This window comes from Bidens hawaiensis, unplaced genomic scaffold (assembly GCF_021521415.1).
Source record: "Bidens hawaiensis isolate Kalapana, Puna unplaced genomic scaffold, B.hawaiensis_p1.1 tig00022894_1, whole genome shotgun sequence".
NCBI classification, from domain to species: Eukaryota; Viridiplantae; Streptophyta; class Magnoliopsida; order Asterales; family Asteraceae; genus Bidens; species Bidens hawaiensis.
Window position 1 is genome coordinate 360,210 of NW_027493580.1, and position 22,035 is coordinate 382,244.

At 34.4% G+C, this 22,035-nt stretch overlaps 3 protein-coding genes and 1 pseudogene across 4 annotated transcripts; 2 read left to right on the forward strand and 2 right to left on the reverse strand.

Moving 5' to 3' along the window:
* The first annotated feature begins 3,878 nt into the window (after positions 1 to 3,878).
* LOC143566479 (photosystem I reaction center subunit III, chloroplastic-like) lies at positions 3,879 to 5,632 on the forward strand (annotated as a pseudogene). The gene is made up of 2 exons (XR_013141239.1): positions 3,879 to 4,266; positions 5,192 to 5,632. The product of XR_013141239.1 is annotated as a photosystem I reaction center subunit III, chloroplastic-like (transcript).
* A 180-nt stretch (positions 5,633 to 5,812) lies between these two features.
* On the reverse strand, positions 5,813 to 10,786 carry LOC143566480 (notchless protein homolog). Its single transcript, XM_077053170.1, has 13 exons — positions 10,600 to 10,786; positions 9,236 to 9,317; positions 9,045 to 9,134; positions 8,832 to 8,957; positions 8,225 to 8,352; positions 7,900 to 8,099; positions 7,731 to 7,794; positions 7,540 to 7,650; positions 7,321 to 7,458; positions 6,486 to 6,628; positions 6,348 to 6,402; positions 6,201 to 6,257; positions 5,813 to 6,108 (listed from the first exon to the last, which is right to left on the reverse strand). Exons 1-13 carry the CDS (start codon positions 10,744 to 10,746, stop codon positions 6,025 to 6,027), a joined length of 1,425 nt encoding a protein of 474 aa, XP_076909285.1. The 5' UTR covers positions 10,747 to 10,786; the 3' UTR covers positions 5,813 to 6,024.
* A 6,200-nt stretch (positions 10,787 to 16,986) lies between these two features.
* LOC143566483 (uncharacterized) lies at positions 16,987 to 17,607 on the forward strand. The gene has a single exon (XM_077053173.1). It carries the CDS (start codon positions 16,987 to 16,989, stop codon positions 17,605 to 17,607), a length of 621 nt encoding a protein of 206 aa, XP_076909288.1.
* A 1,454-nt stretch (positions 17,608 to 19,061) lies between these two features.
* Positions 19,062 to 21,286, reverse strand: LOC143566481 (serine carboxypeptidase-like 15). Its single transcript, XM_077053171.1, has 7 exons — positions 20,888 to 21,286; positions 20,356 to 20,442; positions 20,190 to 20,264; positions 19,780 to 20,118; positions 19,579 to 19,692; positions 19,403 to 19,457; positions 19,062 to 19,183 (listed from the first exon to the last, which is right to left on the reverse strand). The coding sequence occupies exons 5-7, from the start codon at positions 19,677 to 19,679 to the stop codon at positions 19,088 to 19,090; spliced, it is 252 nt and encodes an 83-aa protein (XP_076909286.1). The 5' UTR covers positions 19,680 to 19,692; positions 19,780 to 20,118; positions 20,190 to 20,264; positions 20,356 to 20,442; positions 20,888 to 21,286; the 3' UTR covers positions 19,062 to 19,087.
* Between the last annotated feature and the right edge of the window lie 749 nt (positions 21,287 to 22,035).

Sequence of the window (22,035 nt, forward strand, 5' to 3'; positions counted from 1 at the left end):
TGCATATGGGCACCTTTTTTATGTATTGGACTACTATGTCAGCTAACTACTAGGACAACTAGTTATTTTTATGTATTTGGCTAGTTAGGTTGATGTATTTGGCTAATTATATTGATGTATGTTAATGTTTTCGGACGGATTATGTTTAATCCTCACTATGGACGAATTGTAATTAAATAACTTATGACTTTTGCAAATTATTTAAAGCCCAATATGGCAAAACCGTGAAACCAAACCGCAACCAAACCGTAACTAACGGTTTGGTTCGGTTCGGTTTAAAAATTCAACGGTTTGGTTTTGGTTTACAAAAATCAAAAACCGTTACAAACGGTTCGGTTCGCGGTTTGACCCAAAAACCGTGAAAACCGGACCGTGAACACCCCTATTTTGTATTATTTTTTTTCAGTTAATAATAACACGGGTCGAGTTTAAGTATTTTCAAACTCATAGCCGGTTATTAAAATCCGCCCTATACTCGTCGGCCATACCCGGCTCAAAACTCGTCGGGTTTTGACAAAATATAACTAATTGATTATAAAGATGGTTACCATCAAGATAAAAAAAATCTCAAATAATTGACATAAACAAGTTTTTACAAATAATATATTTTGAATACATATATAATAAGTTATATTGGGTACATCAGGTAAATGGGTTTGTTTTATCGAGTAATCAGGTCGGGTATAGGTTATATTAGAAATCCCAAACCCGTGAAAAATTTCAAAAATAATCTCAAACTCGTCCCAAATCCTAATGGGTCGAATATTACCCGTCCCATTTATGTCGGGTTTCGGGTTTTCCCACCGGATTCGAGTTTTATTGGCATCCCTACTTTCGAGGTTGACTTCTCGACCAATGTAAGACAGTATCTTCTGATGCATGGGAACCGGATGAAATTCGTAAACCCTCACCCCCTATCGGTTCGTACCCAAGACTAAAGCTCAGATTCATCTCTTCAACCAGATGTCCTTCAAACTGTCCCAAGGGGAATCAATGCATCTCCACTAAACCAACTTCCAAAGACAATAGGGAGTAATTTATGTTTTCTTTTTTTTCTTTTTCAGTTGAAACAAAAATATGTAGTTTCTATCTTATTTTATACAGTTTAGTAAAAGCAAATTCTTAACATAAAATTTTTCTATTAATTTATAATTTTTTATACTCAAACCAAGGTTTACATTTTCCAATAAAATTTGAGAGTAACAAGTTTAAGGTTTTTGTATGTTTTTGGTATGTGAAGATACGTTATTAGGTGTTACATTTTTTTTCTCATTGAGGACGAACCTAAACCTGTGCTCGAGAGATAGCTATACATATACTGATAAGGGATGTATGTATTCTCGAGAAGAGAGGAGCCGTGGTAGTCCCCCTAAGACCGCCCGAATCCCACGACTGAATCGAAAGTTGGATCCACATTGGATCTCACCTGAATCGCCCCATTTATCCTCCCAAGGAGAAGTTTGGTTTCAAACCCCGATTAGAACCGGATGAAGACACCATGCTAATGTGTCTTGGATGATCCACATCTCAAGGTTAGGCGTCGATGAGCACATTGAACTATCCATGTAGCCGATAACCCTCACAGCCCAGGCACAACGACGCAATTATCAGAGGCGCTCTCTACCCACTGAGCTAATAGCCCGTCGTGCAAGCCCACATTGAGGGGCACCCCATCCCTTTGTCACAAGTTTGAGGTCCAAAATTAACTTTTGTTAACTTTAGGTTTTCTCATTACTCAATTTGACAGGCAGATCTATATTTTTTGGTTTTAGTAGGACTCCTTACAAATGTTGTTTCTATCTACTATTATCTAAAAATAATCAAGTTATTAATGATTGGACGAAACCAAGAAATAACCCCTCACATGCGAAATCATAGAAGATCCCCTCTAAGATCAAACAATTCCTTCGAATTGAGTACGATTGTATGTGTGATAGCATCCATATTAGGAATATCAATGAATCCGATTATTGTTGTTGCTCAGGATACCATTTTTTAGTTTCTAAAGTCTATTTCTTGGTTCAAGATCCTTCTTACTAATTGGAATAAAAGAATTAGTAGATTTGTTCCGCCCACTTTCGTTAACGGTTATGTTGAGTTAACGACATTTTGTTTGTCATTTTACATTTAAGGGACTAAATGTGTCAATTCCTAAAAAATAAAAATTCAAAAAATATTGTTTTTTTATAAATACAACCCATCTATTTTAAAATAATAGTAAATAACAAAAATAAACAAATTCTCTCTCTTCTTTACCCCTAATCCGCGATTAGAAGACACGTCGATGACTACCAAGTACCACCACACCATCGTGAGTGATCAGAAAATTCGATAACATTACGACAAAACTAGATAAACATATATCACAAAATATATGTTTAAATATTCGAGTTACTACAATAATAAGATCAGATGTTACAATGACATTAACGTATCCGATAATATATTCACAATATTCTCTTAAGTTTATTATAGGTTTTAAGTTTTTGCAATTGTGAAATACGTGAGGTGTCATTTTATTTTTATATCATTCCTAGTTCTACTGATACGAATTTGATTTAAGGGTGGGAACGTTTGTTGATTAATTTCAAAATCTTCACTTATACAGAAAAAAAAATGGTTGTATCAACATGGAGTTAAGTATTTATAACTTAAAACATTTCCCTGTCTATTATTTGAGACAAATAAAGTGGCTAGCATCTTAGATATTTTTAAGTTACTATATATAAATCCAAGTCGTTATCTTTGCTGATTTTTTCAATAATCTGGTTTTAAATAGATAAGATTTTTCATAAATATCTATTTGTCAAGAAAAGCCTAAACATATTAGACATGCATTTGGCTATTAGATTACTTTAAAGAAAATGACAAGCTTATCATGACATATTAAATTCATTTAATACCGTATGAGAATTAGACACTCATCCCTTGAAAATTAAGATAGAGGGCATCAATACCGTCATGCCTTTGATCATGTATGCAATTACTAGAAAAAAACATTTCACCGATTCAAGTATGAATACCCAATTTATTACCCGACTACCTAGAATGTGTGTACATGTTTACCTAAATCTTCACCTAATATTATTATTATTTCCATTCATCTTTATAGTTGGATAATATATTATGCACATATGTTGAGTAGTATCTTATTAAGAAACATAAAAATAAAACAATCTAAAAACCAGAATGGTAAGAAAAGCTACGATGTGTAATTTCTTACAGATTGAGGCGTAAACTAATATACCAAATTGGAATACACTTTCATCGAGTATTTGACTGAGATTATCAATATCTGTTTTAAACGTATACGTTGGTATATAACAAAACGTAGAATTTAAACTTATAATACAGTATTAAGAGCATCCATAATCAAGCTCCATATCCCTAGGCTCGGATCTACGTGGTGGACGGCAACAATACAAGCAAAGTCCACTCTTGTGAAGAGAAGTCCTTGAAAGGGAAGTTTGCTACTACAAACTTGCAACAAATTTTAGATGACACGTTCTCTCTCTATATCACATACATATACATGTATATACCTTTAATAATTTTCTAATAGGTTTGTTGTTGTGAAAAAATACAGGGGTTTAAATAAAAGTTTAGAATATGACGATAACGTGACGGTTCGTAAAGATTTGTTGTCATGAATATTTTAATTAGTCTTATATCGAAAAAGAAAATGTTTACTTTTTGAAAAGTATTTCAATATAAGAATAATAATATGAATATCTGACGTGGAAACAAAAGATACACCAAGGATCTGGCAACACACGCCCAGAACCACCAATAACATTCACCCACGTCAGCATCCCATCTTATCCAACAATATTTCATGCATGCATGCATCCATTTCTATTTCATCATCTTCTTCCGAAACCCTAATCAACATTCACCAAAACACACAACCAAAAATGTCATTCACACTCTCCACAAACTTCCTACAGCCACTCGAGATCTCAAACCTAAAACCATCACCCAAACCAAAGCCCACCGTTTGTAGCAAGACACTCAAGTGCTCCGGATCAACAAATAATAATCAGAATAACACCAACGACGGGACAGGATCGTTGTCGCGCTTTCGACGATCCTGGTGTCGTCGACTGTACCGGCGAATGCTGATATATCTGGACTGACTCCGTGTAAGGAGTCGAAGCAGTTTGCGAAGCAGTCGTTGAAGAAGCTTGAAAACTCTTTGAAGCTTTATGCGCCTGATAGTGCACCTGCTCTTGCGATTAATGCCACAATTGAGAAGACCAAACGCAGGTAGTTTCTGATTATTGCACAAACTCGATTAGTGAAGTTGTATCATAATTCATACACACACAATCATATCCGCTAGTAAGTACTAAGTACTAGAGATTAATTGGATTTAAATTATATGTGTAATTTCTCTAAATTATATATGTATATATTTTCAAAATTTTATATATAATTTTGCAAATACTTAATAAAGATTTGATCAATTTTGACCGTTTGAACAATTTGGACCGGCTTTGAACGATTTTTAGGCGCGAGAACGTGAAATCGTATCGCCTCATCACCGATTTCCGATTAATCGGTGCTTATAACGATTTTATCATATTGATCAAATTTGCTTCATTAATTCAATAGATGCAATGTTTTAAAAACCAGGGATTTGGTTCAAATATGATATAATTGGTTGTACTGTGAGGTATCGAGATTCGGGAGGTTTAACCGGGTTGAATAGTTTACCCTATAATTTTTATATAAATACAGCTTCAACTCAAAAGATAATCCAAAAATACATTAATAAACATCACACATGAACGATAATCGAGTCAAATAGGAAGTTTGTACTTTGTATACGAACTTAATCAACTACAAAAGATATAAAGAAACCAACCTTGCATTTGCGGGATACAAAATTGGTTTATATACGAATTGTCGTTTGTGTTTACTTGTTTCAACTTTTTCCGCTAGATAAAAGTCATTTTTAAAAAATATGGGCAACAAAAAAAATATAAAAAAGAAGCTTTTGGGTCTAAAACCGGTTTGCCGGTTTAAACAAATATTTTAAAAAATAGGCGGGTACGATGTTCTAGCAACCGCACATACCGGTTGTCTTACCAAAATCCGATATAACCGGTTCAACCAGCTAGTACATACCGGTTTATAAAAGATTAAATAGATGCACTAAATTTGTATCAAATTGTTAACCTACATGCAGATTTGACAACTATGGAAAGTATGGATTGTTGTGTGGATCGGATGGGCTACCACATTTGATCGTAAGCGGAGATCAACGACATTGGGGCGAGTTCATCACCCCGGGATTTTGTTTCTGTACATTGCTGGATGGATCGGGTGGGTTGGAAGGAGTTACTTGATCGCTATCCGTGATGAAAAGAAGCCTACACAAAAGGAGATCATCATCGATGTTCCTTTGGCTTCTCGGTTGGTGTTTAGGGGATTCATTTGGCCCGTGGCTGCTTACCGTGAGTTCTTGAACGGTGAACTTATCGACCCGACAGTCTAATGTATCTAATGTGATTTGGATTGTTATACTTTGTATGGTGTTAAAGTTTAAGGGATTGTTTCAAAATTGGAATGTACATCTTTCCTACTTGTTTGTAACATTATTAGTAGGTTATTTAGATTCAAACTTCAATTGGTTTTTCGTATAATTATGCGAGAATGCTTCATGGTTAACAACTCTCTAGTATATATCCGAGTTTCTGAGCCTATTTGTGACTGGCTCATTTGCTCGAACCCAAACGAATGACATCAATGGTTTCTGGTTTAACCGCCTGGCATCGGCCACTTTACTACTATTTCATGCAAAAACATAATTTGTTTAAAAAAATCTAAGTGTACAATCTAATCAATTTTTTATCTTTAAAATATTAAGAAAACATAAAAACCTACTTCCCACAACCTTGTTCCAATCACCCTTCAAGCCAATGGTCCGATCGAATCCTGTCACAGGGTGCTTCCGTCATCATTCATATGCCACGAAGGCCGATGAACCCTTGTTCAGCTTCATATAGTTTGCAACACCTTTTAACCCATCCATAGCTTGAGAACTCTATCCCTACCACCCGATGCTACCTTCTCACCATCCGGACTCCAATCCACAGCAAAAACCTTACCAACAAAACAAACACACAATCAATAATTACCTTCTAACGTGACCTTTGTTCTTGCTAACGTTTATCAAGTAAAAAAAAAGGAAAAACCTCGTCTTCGTGACCAGGAAGATCTTGTTTCAATTTCTGCGTCCGCACATCCCAAACCTAGAAACACAATTACATCATTAAGATCATAATATAAGATTTTTTTTTGTTGAACAGATTTAAGAAAACATACAAAAAATATGACGTTACCTTTAACGTAGAGTCCTTGCTACCACTCAGAAGAAGCCTACTATCAGCAGACCAGCTGCACAAAACCACAGCTCGTGAGAAGGTAAACAATATTATTAATGATTCTGTATAAATTCAAAAAACCAGAGGAAATCAAACCTTATCTGATAAACAGGCCCCACGTGACCACGAAAAGCGGCAACAAACTTTCCAGTAATTCCATTCCATAACTTGACAGATTTGTCGAACGAAGCACTCGCGATCCATTGCCCATCAGGTGAAAAGTAAACATGATTTACCAGCTGCAAAAAAGAAGAGATTTTTCAAAAAGGCTTTATCGAAAGTTCTAATTAGTTATTATTGTCGATTTTCACATATAAGTAGAGTAAAACACGAGATTGGCTCGATAAAAGCTCGAAACGCGCCTAGCTTAAACAAGCCCGAGCTTCACACTGAGCTTGACTAGGCTCGCAAAGCCTAAACAAGCATAGTACTTGTGTAAATAAAATTTTATTTTATAAAACAAATACAAAATTATGATAAAAGTAACTAAATAATATAAATTGTGTCGTATATAAATTAAACTAAACTATAATTATACATGCATAATTTAAATATATATACAAGGGAGGATTCTACACAAAAGACTTTTTTTTGTGAGAACAGAAAGTAATATAATAAATCAACATATTTTAAATTTTAAAATACAAGAAAATGGTTTAAATGCAACGTTTATTCATCTCTAATAACATTTTAACAAGCATATAACCAAAATTCGTTTATTTATAAAACCTACACATGCTTAAACCACGTGTTGTCTTATTGGTCTTTTATGTACATAGCATAGACATTTTGTATGTCAGAAGTAAAATAATTATAAAAATATGAAAGTATGAAACATTGATAAAAAAAAATTAAACAATTTTATTGTGTTCTCGTAATAATGTATACACATGCGGACACAGACACACACATACACACATGAAAGCAATACCTGTTGATGACCGGTCATTCTAGTTTTAGGGTGCTTGCTGACAGATGGTTCCCAGAGAAACATGGTGAAATCATCACTACCTGAAACCAATCTTTCAGGCGAATCACCCTTCATTTTGTTGTACCTCTCTAAAGCCGCCTGTTGTCATAACAATATAAATCTTCATCTATATATTTCTTTTGTAAAACAAGAACTGGCTTTTACAAAATGACAGGTTACCTTTTTCATTTCTTCTGGCGATGAATAATATTTACGTGTATGATCAAAAGCACCGGTTCTAAGAACATACTCGGTGCTTAATGCCAGAGAGTTCACCCAATGTCCATGACCCTGTATTTCAACCACCATAAATATTATATTATTACTTTAAAGTATCAAAAAATAATAATGCCATTAGTTATAAGTTATACCTTCAGTTCACGAATCAACTTGCCTTGAGTAGTTTCCCACACTTTAATCGTACAGTCTTGAGATCTGTACCATGAATAAAAACTTTAACTAAACGTTGTTTTTGGATGTAAATTCCATTTAAAATTCCATTAATATGAGATTTCATAAGTTTGGAAGAATAATATATACCCAGTATAAATGAATCCATCTCCACCCCATTTTACACAAGTTACCGCAAGAGTGTGGCCACTAAGACATATAACACTTTTCCTTAAAGTCGCATCCCATATTCTTGCATCACCATCTTTGCTAGAGCTGACAAAACGACGGCATGGCGCGCTGAGGTGTGCCGGTTCCCAAGATATACCGGTAATCCATTTCTTGTGACCCTGAAACATTGTAAATTTTACAAATCAGTCTCAGTAAAAAAATGTTATTTTCATCATATAACATATATCAAAAGCTGATCGAATTTGTTTTGAATTAGTTGAAGACAGTTTAAAAAAAATCTTACAGTGAGCAGACCGCCAGATGGTCTCCCGGTGAGCGGATCCCAGCATTGTAATTCTCCAGATTTGCTTCCACTAACAAGATACTTACCGTCCGGTGACCATGCGATACAGAGAACCCAATTCTTGTGTCCTATAAGAATGATAAATATATAAAAATTAAAATAGTTATAAATATTTAGCACATCTTTAAAAAAAATGTTATATCAAAGAAACACTAATGAGCTCTAAGGTGCTTATAATATCACAGTTCTAAAACAGATATCAAAATCAAACACAAATGACAAGTTTCAAAAACAGTTTTTAACATCTATAAGCAAAGTGAACATTTTATGCTAGTACTGTGAACGAGCCAAGCTGCTCATCAGCAACTCGAGATCAGCTCACTAAAAGCTCGAACCGAGCCGAGCTTATACGAGCTCGAGCCAAAGCATATGAAAAACTCGTTTATTAATTAGTAAACAAGCCCAAGCCCAAGCTTCACTTATCGAGCTTGAGCTGGCCATATATAACAAAATAAATTTATATTATATCTGGCAAAACATGCAGGTCAGTTCGGGTTGGATAACGGGTCAAAAAGGGTACTCTGCAAAATGGGTCATGACTGCTGACCTGTACAAGTGAAGAGAGGCGTTTGAGTATTTAAGTCCCAAAAGCGGACTGTAGTGTCACCAGAGCCACTAGCCAACTGTTGTCCATCAGGACTAAAAGCAACTGAAAGTACAGCCTCTGTGTGACCTGCAAGAATTAATTAAAAAAATGGATATTTTTATTACTTGAAGACAAATTTATAAGAAAAAAATGCACACAATGTAATAAACATACCAGCAATTGTAGAAGAACAACGATTAACGGGACGAATACGGAAGACTGCCTGTGGTTGGTATACTATTGTGACTGCCTTCTCAACAGAAACTGAAAAAAGTTGATACGACGTTTATTAATTTAGCAATAAAATAATAAAACAAAAAATATTGTGGCTATATTATACTTAAATTCTCATGGTTTATGTATACCCTTATGCTTCTGCAAATACTCTCCCAGTTGTATAACAAGCTCTTTGTCAGATATATAAAAGGCATAAGGCAGCTTTTCCTCCTGTAAGAATCGGAAATTTACAATTTTTATTAATCATTTTGGAAGTAAAAAAGGAATATAATACTTAGAAGAGTGCAATAACTGCAATCAAATTTTGCAGGTGTTCATAGTCCAGTTAGGTCAATTTTGATGCAAATTCTAGACCAAACCCCTGTCTATCGTTTCGTGAAACGACAAACCAAACTGACCACTTGAATCGACTGATTTTGCGGGATTGGTGATTTGAACCTGTTTTTATTTGTTTCAAACTTGTTAGTTTGTATTAAAATTTTTCATAATGATAATGATGGTTTGTGGTTATAATACATAAACATAATTACATGTTCCAAAAACAAAAAAAATATATATATAAAATATTTATATGTAAATAATAAAGGTTAAACAGCCAGTTTCAAGTTTCAAACCGAACCAAACTGCAAAATCGAACCATTTGGATATCAAACCGGTCAAACCGTACTGGAAACTCATTATGAAATAACTTCATGAAACAAAATGACATAAGTGCCCTTATTTCAACACCATTTAAGAACAGGATAACTCCTTCACTATGACTAATGATGCAACATAATGCATCATTAAAGCTGCAATCATACAGCATTCATTTAGGTATTTCAGTTGGGCCTGAAAGTTGTAATCATACAGCGTTACGGTGTAGCACGATACAATCATACAAACTGTGATCTTCATTTTCTAGATACATAAAACTTTTATTTCTGGACTAGTTTTTTGCTAGTTCGACTGAATGTTACTGTTATTAAATTATTCTCTCTCAAATTAACCGAAGGTTCGGTTAAGCCATAACTTAAAACCATGGTTCAGTTTCAATTTTAGTGTGCAGCATACCCACCCCAATCATACATAAAGCTATTAAAAACATGGATGTTCATTTTGACTTCCACGTATGTAAGTCTTTTCATCGCATTTCACTTCTTCTGAATCCATTATCATCGGAACTAACAAAAGTAGAACGCCATAAAAAAACCACACATACAGATGTCACAAAGAACATCACATATTCCTAACAGCATTACGCATAACCGATTCAGTTATGCTACTCGCCAACACCAAAACCAAACAAATAATATACAGCTACGGCTTAACCAAACAATCGGTTAGTTGCGGGTTAAGTCGGTTACCGTTAGTTGAATAGTGAATTCGCCTAATATATATATAACAACCTGAAACCTAATTAATTTACTTTCATAAACTCCTACCCATAACCAATTAATCAACAATTTCATTACATAATAATAATAATATATGAAAAAGATTGAAACTTTACATTATTAAGGAGCTTGTTAACCATCTTCTGAAGCTCCTTAGGACCGATGCTTTGAGGAAGATACATGGAAGCACCAAGTGGGTTTCCTTCAGGATCAGCTAATTGACACATGACGTTGCTGGTCAACTCGTTTGACTCAATCTCCATTCTTGCACCTTCAAACTCTGTTGGCTGTGAAGAAGAAGAAGGCAATAATAAAGGGTTTGTTTTTTTTAGGGTTTTGAAGGGTTTATTTTTTCTTTTTTGAAACCAAATAAAATGTCTACGTAACCCAACCCACCATCTAATGATTTGAGAAAAACGTGTTATATAAAGGTTAACGGTAGGGCTGTAAACGAGCCGAGTTGAATCGAGTCAGAGTGTGCTTGAGCTCGAGCACGAACTTAATCGAGCTGGCTCGAGCTCGGCTCGTTTTATTTATCGAGCTGAAAAATCGAGCTCGAGCTCGGATCATATAAAGCTCCGAGCTCAGCTCGGATCATATAGAGCTCGAGCCGAGCTTGAGCTCGTCGAGCCGGACTCCTTTAACTTTTTATTTTTAATTTATTATTTTTTATTTTATTTTTTTACAAATTTTGATATATAAAATACAAAAAATATTATTTTTAAAACAAATATCATATAAAATTTATAAACTAGAGAATTTATAAATTTATTTGTTTTATGTTCGTTATTCTTTTATAAGGTTTTAAATCTATGTATAATTTTTATTTATTTATTTCTTGGTATGATATTATTATATATAGATATTAAAATTTAGGGTTTAATCTAAACGAGCCAACGAGCCAAGCTAACGAGTCGAGCCAAGACCGAGCCACGTCGAGCTCGGCTCGTTTAGAAATCGAGCCGAGTCAAGTCGAGCTTATTTAGAATCGAGCTTTTCCGAGCCGAGCTTTTCTCGAACTATTTTCGAGCGAGCCACGAGTCGCGAGTTTTTTGAACAGTCCTAGTTAACGGTGATAAAACCCGATTAGGATATTACAATCTTCAACCCAAATTTTTACCTCTTCTCTATTATCAGTTGAGATAAAGCTCATTAACATGGTTTTAGGTTTATAAATTATTTTCTCATATATGTTTTATTTTTTGTAAGTAGGTTAGAAACAGTTGTATAATTTTTTATTTATTTTTTTAGAACGACGACTTTCATATATTTAGGCAACCACACTTCTTAAATTTGGAGAGTCATGTTGGAGAGTCATGTTGCCTAACTCTAGCCAGACTATTTTAAATATAACCGAATTCATGCTGACTTTCAGAGGTTGGCTTGAGCGTTCCCCACTCTGGCCAAACACTTGTATTAAATAAGTTAATAAATGTTTCTTTAAAAGAATATTTATTTTAAATATCATATTATATGTTTTTTTGAAAACGTTGCATAATTTCTAGATTTCATCAGAAGTTGACACATGATAAACAATATTGAATAGGAGAGATTGACGGAAGGCCAAATTTTATGTGGTTTATAATCTGATGTATGTTTCCTATTAATCTTATTTATTAGAGACTAGGCTAGAATCTCATATATTACACGGGTTAAATAAATGTAATGTTATAAAAAACCGTCTTTGAAAAACCCATATATGACATGAATCGAAGAAACCCTTGTATAACTTAGGTTGAATAAAAATATAATTTAATATGCTAACACATACAATCGTATGTCTTTAAAAATGAACTTTGACGTGACAATTATAAATTATGTTAAGTTAATTTTTATAACATTTTTAATGCAACTGGGTATTAACTTTTTTTTATGTTAATTTAATAAAAGTGTACTTAGTCCTTTATATATCCTTATGGCATAGTTAACTTTCTCTCTGGGGTCCTCGTTGAGTTCCGTCTTTTCAAATTGCAATCAAAATTCGTAAGTATATAAATACATAGATACATATAAAACATAAGAACTAAAACTTGGATACATATTATATGCTTACCATTCTAACCATCCAGCTAGGGCTATAAGTGAGGGTGTCTGGCGGACGTTCAGCTGTTTATTTGGTGGGAAGTTCGTGTATGTTCGCTCAATGAATAAACAAACCGGACACAGACAAAAAAAACTTGTTCAATAAGCTTTAACGGACGAACATGGACAAATGTCGTGTTCATTCAATAGTGTTCGTGAACGTCTAATAACATCCGTCCAGTTACGACTGTTTAATAGTGTTGTGTGTTGAAATTCTTTGAAGAATGAAGAATTTCTTTGAAGAATGAAGAATTTGAAGCTTATTTCTTGTGAAACACTAGAAGTTTGTGGATTCTGATTACCAAAACATTATTTTGATATGATTATGTGTTTGGTTACTATTAAGTGCTAATATTTTTAGATATCATGTGGTGTAATGTTCATTAGTGTTTTTGTAAAAGTATTTTGATATGTTTATGTTTGTTTGTCCATTAACGTTCATTAGTGTCCATTAGTGTTTGTTTGTCCATTAGTGTTTGGTTGTCCATTAGTGTTCGGTTTCACCCCTTTACAATACTAACGAACGAACATAAACGGACAAGGACAAACTCAATTCCTTAATGAACGACCACATACACAAATTTTTGTTCGGTAGGGTGTTCATGAACCGTCCGTTTGTCCGACAAAAAGCTTAACGTACGAACACGAACAAGTTCTCATCCGATTCGATTTGGTCCACTTACCGCCCTACATCTGCATTAAATATTTAAAAACTTATAATGTTGAGATAAAATAGTATTATATATTTTACCTAATAATAATATTAGTTTTATAAAGTTTGACATCTTGTTTGTTACGAAGGTAATGGTTCAATAATAAAAGTTATGGGGTGTTAAATGTAAATAACTAAACTTTAGTTTAATGGTTGTGTGTAATTATGAAACTTTAAGGCCAAATTATCAATTGTGAGAATTTATTTAAGTGGTCAAGTATGGGGGGTTCTTGGTCAAAATCAAATGAGGGTGTGTGTGTTGCACATTATGGAGTGGGAAATCAAATTGCACGAGGTCTAGAAATCATTATCTCAGTAAAGGAACGGTTAAGAAAAGGGTTTTAATTAGAGGTGGCAAATGGGTTGAGTGGGGTCGAACGAGTCATGGGTTGAAATGAGGCATGGGTCAAAACGAGTTTGAGTCAGAATGAGTTTGGGTCAGAACGGGTCAATTAAAAAAAAAGGTTGTTTTGGTTTGGGTCGGAATAGGTTAGGGTCGAACCGGGTTTCGAGATTTTTTTTTTATGAACGGGAATAATGGCGGAAACATTTTAGTTTTTTTAAAATTTTAGTTTTTCATTTATATTTTAAGTTATGATTTTTTTATTATTTTTTTAAGGGTTTTCTATAAAGATCAAAAATCCTCAAAATAATATTCAAAAATAAAAAAAAAATTATAACTCAAAATATAAAGCATAAACAAAAAAAGTAAAAACACTAAAATGTTTCCTACGTTGACCTCGTTCCATAAAAAAAACTCGAGAATCGAACCGAAACCGAAAAACGGACAAAAACGAGTCCCGAATCGACCAAAAAGAAACCAAAACCCAACGAGTAAAAACCCGTGTTGGCTTGAAACATGAACCGAACACGTTCCAATTTGAAACCCGTTTCGTGTCAAAACCTGTCTTGTATGAAAACCCGTTCCGATTCGAGACCTGTCACATTTCCTTAGGACGCTAACCCACATCGACCCAATTCTTTGAACTTGTAAACCCATTTTGACCCAAAAATAAAAGGATGAAATTTAAAATGACTCATATTGACTCATTTAGTTAAAACCTTTTACCCAATCAACTCATTTAATTTTTAAAACAACTCAAATTGACCCATTTAAAATGGTTTGAGTCAAGATTACCACCCCTAGTTTTAACTTATTTTGTTAAGATTCATGTATTTTTATTTATTCCAGACAAGGTCACATGCTAAATATAAAGAAAAGCATCATGGTATGTTTTTGAGTTACACAATTGTCTGAATTACCAGTTACCATTGAAAGTGGAGATACATACACCACTTACATACAATTTTGGAGTAAAATAAAGAAGCCACGATCAGGGCAATTAGAAAAATTCTAAGAAAATAAATAAAAGGGAATATTCTTCTCGTTGAGGATAACCAAGATGAGAAATATTTATTTCCATTAATATAAATGTAACACCGAGTTTTTCTCAAAAAGGTGTTGGTGATAAAAGTATTTACTAAAATGGTGTCTATACAAAAGTATTTACCAATTTAGTGTTTTTATATTTCTCTCTCATAATAAATATCTTTAGGTAGCCTATAACTTTAACAAAACAAACTATTTGAATATTTTTAAACTAAGATTTTTTTATTAAATAATTATGTTTTTTTTTATCTTCTACTATTAAATTAATATGTTTTTTATCTTCTACCATTAAATTAATATGTTTTTAATATAATAATAACATATAAAATATATATATATATAACAACTGTAAACATAAATATGTCTTCCGAACTTTATAAAATAAAAATGAACAAGTATAATCTTTATATAAATTATCTTGTTTAGAAAATTTATATTACGTATAAATTTTTTTGTGTCTTTTAGTGTCTGGACGTCTACTCCGACGGTTTTAAAGGACGAAGTGTTTAACTATTTTCAGGCAAGGTTCACTGAGCCTATCGAGGTGAGACCTCAGATTCGATGTCTCGAGTCCGGGTCGTTAAGTGGGGAGGAGGCGTTGGGGTTGGTGGAACCGTTTTGTTTGGAGGAGGTAAAAAATGCAGTTTGGGACTGTGATGGGGATCGGTCACATGGACCGGATGGTTTCAATTTTAAATTTATTAAACGGTTTTGGTGTTGTTTCGAAGTTGATTTCATGAAACTTTTTGAGGAATTTTATAACTTTGGTCGGCTATCATTCGGGGTTATTAGCTCTTATCCCAAAGGTAAAAGATCCGATGAAGTTGGGCGATTTTCGTCTAATTGGGTGTTTAAATAAGGTTATCTCGAAGGTGTTGGTCGGTCGGTTGAAGAAAGTGATTGGGAAGTTGGTTTCGGTGGAACAAACGGCTTTCTTGGCTAACCGTAGCATTCTTGAAGGTCCCCTTATCTTAAACGAGTTGGTGGCGTGGCTGAAGAAATCACAAAAAAGGGGTATGATATTCAAAGTGGACATAGAAAAGGCCTATGATTCCTTAAATTGGGGTTTTCTGTTGTCGGTCTTAGAGCAAATGAATTTTCCGTGTAAATGGAGGGGTTGGATTCAGGCGATTTTGGAGGGGGGAGGGCTTCGGTTCTTGTAAATGGTTCTCCATCTCCGGAGTTCGACTGCTCGAGAGGGTTACGCCAAGGTGATCCTCTCTCGCCTTTTCTCTTTGTCTTAGCGATGGAGGCGCTTACCGGTATAATGAAAAGGGCGAGTCGAGTTGGGCTTTATAAGGGGCTGCGATGCGGGGTGGGGGGTCCTTTGGTGTCTCATTTTCTTTATGCGGATGACGTGGTGTTTATTGGAGAATGGGATAAGGAAAACGTTTTAAATTTGAGGCGTATTTTGCGGTGTTTTTATCTTGCGTCGGGCCTTAGAATCAATTTGTCAAAAAGTTTTCTTTACGGGATTCGGGTTGAGGAACTGGAGAGATTGGATATGGCGAGTTTGCTTAGATGTCGAACCAACTCTTTACCGTTTAATTACTTGGGTTTACAAGTCGGCGGGAATATAAATTTGGTGGATTCTTGGGACCCGGTGGTAGAGTTGTTTCGCAAAAGGTTATCCTTATGGAAAGCAAAAAAATTGTCCTTTGGCGGAAGGGTAACTGTTATTAGATCGGTTCTTAATTCTCTCCCGACATATTACTTTTCCTTATTTAAAGCTCCGGATGGGGTTATTGAGAAGCTTGAAAGGATTAAGAGGGTATTTTTTTGGGGTGGAACAGAGGAGGTTTCTAAAATCAATTGGGTGGCGTAGAAGCGGGTAGTTGCGCCGGTGTGCCAAGGTGGTATTGGTCTTGGGTCTCTTAAAGAAACTAATTTAGCGTTGCTTGCAAAATGGTGGTGGAGATTTAAAAATGAGAAGGATGAATTATGGAGGAAAATTGTGTGGGCGATTCACCACTCGGAAAGGTCGTGGTCTTTTATTCCGGTAAAAGTGTCTGTTCCAGGTCCATGGAAGCAAATTGTAAACATTAATAGGGAACTGCTAGCTTGTGGTCTAGACCTGACCAGGATGATTAAAAAGGAAATTAAAGATGGAGTAAATACTCGTTTTTGGTTTGATGTTTGGAAGGGTGAAGTGCCATTTTGTTTTAGATTTCCACTGTTGTTTGCTCTTGAGACCAGGAAGGGGTGTAGAGTAAGTGATAGATTATTAATGTATGAGAATAAAATTTGTGGACGGTGGGATTGGTGTAGTCAACCACTGGGACAAGAGGAAGTAGGTGAATTAAGAAATCTCTTGCTTGAATGCCACAAGTGAGTCTGGTGGTCGGATATGACCGAGTTATTTGGAGTTTAGAAGAAGATAGCGGGTTTTCGGTTAAAAGTTTGAAGAACGGTATGGTCGATCATGGTGGCGCAATTGATAATTATGTAATGGAATGGAATAACTGGGTTCCAAGTAAGGTTGGCATTCACGCTTGGAGAGTGGAGATGGAGCGTATTCCAGTTTGGGCTGAGTTATCAAAAAGAGGTATTGCGATGTCTTCGGCGGTGTGTCCTATTTGTGAAGAGGAGGTAGAGTCGGCTGATCATTTAATGATTTCATGTCGTTTAGCTCAAATTGCTTGGAGTGTTATTTCAACTTGGTGTAAGGTCCCATCTATATACGCCTTCACAATTAGAGATTTGTTGGAGATGCATCGGTATACGTCTTTCTCAAAGCGGAAAGCTAAGGCCTTTTATGCAGTTTGTTTGACCACGATATGGTGTGTTTGGCGTGCTCGGAATGCTCTTGTGTTTGAGGGTAATCCGATGATTCTTAATAAGGTGGTTGGCAAAATTAAGACGCTTAGCTACTTGTGGGTTAAACATCGGGGAAAAAACACGACTCTTACTTGGGAGATGTGGCGGGGCTTCAAGATTTGATGTTTGTAGGTGGTTTTGTTATTTGTCTCGTTGGGTTTTTGGCTTGTTTTTGTTATGCGCTTGGTGGCTTGGCGGTAGTTTTAGTCGTTGCTAGTATCTTGCTTGTAACGTTTTATTTTATTTTATAAAGTTTGGTTGGCCATTCAAAAAAAAAGATATAAATATTGTAAATAAAAATATAACGAGTCATCTTGACGAGCCACGAGCTGGCTTAACCTTTCAACAAGTCGAGTTTAAGCTTGACTATCCAACATGTTAAAATAAACGAGCTCAGATAAGCCGGTCTCGTCTTTCAAGCTTGAGCCCGAGCCCTGGTTCAACTCATGAATAATTCTTATCTGATCAAGTTTGCTATTGGCAAATTTATTTCTTTATATCTGTTGAATTCACATATGGTGATTCAAACAACAATTTCATGTGTAACCTCCTAAACTAAATCTTAAATATTGTTATTATCTAAAAATATTATACCTTTTTCTCTTATTATATAAAGTAATACACTTATGTATATAAGAAAAAGGTTTACTAAAAAGTGAAATTATTACAAAGTAAAATTTAATATTTACTATAATCACAATGAAATTATATAAAAAATAAAGTCAAAAATAACAAAAGTTAATTAACCGATGATATGAAAAATAAACAACCATATGTATGATCTTTATACAAACCTTTTTAATACAAATAATTTTGACAAAATAATCTTTCAAATAGTGAGACTTAAAATTAAAAAAAATGTTCTGGTAATACAGCGAAAGAATCTTCCAAATTGTAAGACATGCAAATTAAAAAACAAATGTTTTCTTTTAAATTAAAAGTAAAAAAAAATTACTGACGTATTTAATAAAAAATTGTTTACAAAAGTATTAAATAAGTTTCTTTTATTAAAGTTAGAGGTCATCCAATTATATTAGGAGTGAGAGAGTGAGATAAACTAAAAACACTAGATTGGTAAATATTTTTGAATGACACTAAATTGGTAAATATTTTTCTCCACAACACTCTTTTGGGAAAAAAACTCATGTAAAACCACCCCCCACACCCCCACCCACCGCGTGCATGCACGTGCATCTAGTTGTTTATATTTTTTTATGAGAGTTATGATTAGTCTAGGTTTCATTTATAATTATAATTGTTGTATGTTGTATTTCTAATAATAGTTGTAATATAATTATTATATGGAATACCTAAAATGGTTTTCATTAATTTATATTTATACACATAAAGAACACCATTAAAACATTTTATGATGGATCAACGAATCAAAACAATCAATAAATCATTAGTAGCCTGATATATCTAACGAAGTGCATTTACACAAACTAAGTAAACATTTCAAGATTCTTATTCAAAGCTCATAGGCTCAAACAATGTCATTTAGTTCCATGTTTGCAAGCAAAACATATACACATGATACATAAAGGGTAAAACAATGGTTAATGTAACAAGCAAATTGCAACATAAACCATGTTAAAGTGTGTTAAGATTTTGAAGAATTCGTATGAGAAGCAAGCCATGTATCCACAAGGACCATTAATTCTTCTGGCTTGTAAATTGCCACCGAGTGGCCCGCACCCTGCAAAACATATCAATCAATTAGTCATGTTTAGTGCTATTATTTTCATCTAATGTTTGTTAATATGACCACAAATAGACACAATTCCAAACTCTTATTTCGCTCAGAATGATTATTAAACATAAAAAATATATACATAATTGTATAGAGATACAACAAGGGCTTGTTATTAACACAATGAGACAATTAATGTTATGTATATAGTTCTTGCATCTTTACCTTAACTGTCGCATATTTCAATGTGTATTTAGCTTTAGAGAATGTCTTCTCATATCTACATATTAACAAGATAAATGTTCAAAATCAAGACTCGTTAAGATTCAAAACAATCTATGCATAAACCATATCAAGAAAATAGTACACAAATGTCTAAAACATTAGGAGCTTGAACTCACCCAGCAACTTGAGTTCGAACGAACCATGGTTTCCACGGGCTCGTGACTCTAAACTTAAGACTATTTATCCACTGCTTCGTACCCACATATGGAAATGTCATGTCGTGATCACCACTGCAAAATAAGTTCAAGTATTCAACACGCTTTCAAATAGACTATGATTGAGAGAGCGTGTGCAAACGCACACCCTAAAAAGATTACTTGATGATTAAGGCCTCGCATTTTTTGGTAGCAAGCTGTTTATAGTAGCTCAAGCTGCTGACGATATCATGAGAGTAGTATATGGTGTCTGGTCTCCCAGTGGAAGCACTGATGGTCGAGTTGCTAAATTGAAATGTGCTCAGTGTCCCCTATATACACCAAATACGCTAATTTAAACGTTTATGTAATTACCATCAATAACTAGCTAACGTCACAACCAATGTTAATTAATAGCCAATATTTGATCAGGGCATTTGTTCAACTTATCGTACGAATATGGAGAGCCTGTCGAACAGATTTCTTGTTTGCCCAAATATTAAAAAATGGATAAATCGATTCCTAAAAACAAAATTCAGTTAAGATATATGTAACACGAGGGTTTATGCTTTAGGGTTTAGAATTCAGTTTACTCGACAAATTAGTTTGGGATCTTGAGGATTGCAAACCGGCTCCAATATGTGATTTACGTTAAGTCGACCTATGCACTACAAGTGAAAGGTTTATAAGTTAAGAAAGTATACAAGAGATGATCAAATACTATGAGTAAGAAACACAGACATACATTAAGTAACTCACCTCATTTATCGGACGAAGACTATTTAAACATAATGTGTTATTTGGATTAACAAACACGTATTTACCTTCGCAATTTTGTTTTGCTGGCTGCAAAATCAAACGAATTGCACCATTAAAAAAATATTGAATTAACTAACGGATCAAACACATTATATTTGATGTATAAAGTAAACACTACTACAAAACATAGACAATTGTTGTAAGATTATCGCTAAAGACACATCATGACAAAGGAGTCTAAAAATTTACGAGGAAATTTATCTATAACAGAAATAATCCGTCAATATTCACAAACGAATATTAATCGAAGAAGTATACCCGCACTGGTTTATACCACCACAAAAATTCGTTGCCTTTGCCTCTCTTTGTAGTGTGTGTGTGTGTGTGAGAATTAGTTTGCATGATATATGTTAATTATAATTATTTTTTATCATTATTAGAAGATATTATATGATTAAGTTTTCATTGCAATTTTTATCACACACACATACGAGTGTTTATTTTTTCTATACTAAAGAAATGAATTATGTACCTCATAGAGTTCTTCTTCAATCAGTCCAGCTCGATAAGCAAATTCGACTCTTGAATTAAGATCTATGAACCTATCCGTAAAAGGGTTCACAATCAAGTAACCCTACACCAAGATCCAAATACATGAACAACGAATCCATTACAACTAGTAATGTTGGAGTTTATGCAAGACGTATCGAGTTACCTTAAAATTTATATTTGGTGTAACCCGATGTTCATTGCCTACAAAAAGATAAATCAGTTTTAAACATGTCCTTGGAAGCCTGTTTTGTTTATGAACATCAAAGACGGTTATTTTTACCATCATATATTTTTGAAACGATTCTAGGAATGAAAAATCTCATGTAAGAAATCCCCGTAATGTAGAATGGATTATTGAGAAAAGTTGGATGTTCTATGAGCCACTGCGTATTCATTGAAACAAGATCAAATATTAAAAACAAGTTAATTTTGAGGATAACTATTTGTTACATGTCACACCCGGCCCTGAGCGGCGGAAACAGCCGGGCGCGCGCGAGTGGAGATTGATATTTAAGCACGGGCCATTGCAAACATTCAAAGTAAGATTTTCATTGCGCATGAAATGTTTAATACAAATACATTACATTGTTTAAAAATTACATAAAAACATCCAAGTATAAAAACTGTTGAAGATTTCCACGCCATATCCCCTTGCGCGGCGGGAACAACCACGCGCATCGAAGGGATAGAACTAAAATCTTCCAAAAAGCTAGTTTTAGATGTTCAGCGTGAGGTGCTCTAAGTGTGACTCCATGCGCTACCTAGTTATCTCCTGAAAGACACGTAAAAACATTTGAATCAGTATAAACTGAGTGAGTTCACAAGTTTTAGTAACTTGATAGATCGCATTGCATCATAGTCTTGATAAAAAAAAATCATATTGAAACACATTTCTGATTTCATGTCTAAACATATACTTGATAATCCGTATGAAAACATAGATCTGACACATATTTCTGATAAAAATCGTTCCGCGGGCTACGCGCGAACATTACTGGGAACCGTGCTCGTCTGTATAAGTGGCGCTGCCACTATGAGCGAAATAAGTAATACCGTCCCGCGGGTTACGCGCGAACGTTTCTGGAAAACGTGCTCGTCCATGCAAAGTGGCGCTGCCACTACGAGCTA

Coding starts and splice junctions, on each gene's coding strand:
- LOC143566480 (XM_077053170.1), bottom strand. CDS start 10,746: ATGGAGATTGAGTCAAACGAGTTGACCAGCAACGTCATGTGTCAATTA. Junction 8,100..8,224: donor CATCTGGCGGTCTGCTCACT/GTAAGATTTTTT, acceptor ACAATGTTTCAG/GGTCACAAGAAATGGATTAC. Junction 7,651..7,730: donor AGTTGATTCGTGAACTGAAG/GTATAACTTATA, acceptor GTTGAAATACAG/GGTCATGGACATTGGGTGAA.
- LOC143566481 (XM_077053171.1), bottom strand. CDS start 19,679: ATGACATTTCCATATGTGGGTACGAAGCAGTGGATAAATAGTCTTAAG. Junction 19,458..19,578: donor GTTCGAACTCAAGTTGCTGG/GTGAGTTCAAGC, acceptor GTTAATATGTAG/ATATGAGAAGACATTCTCTA. Junction 19,184..19,402: donor TGAAATATGCGACAGTTAAG/GTAAAGATGCAA, acceptor TATGTTTTGCAG/GGTGCGGGCCACTCGGTGGC.
- LOC143566483 (XM_077053173.1), top strand. CDS start 16,987: ATGCCACAAGTGAGTCTGGTGGTCGGATATGACCGAGTTATTTGGAGT.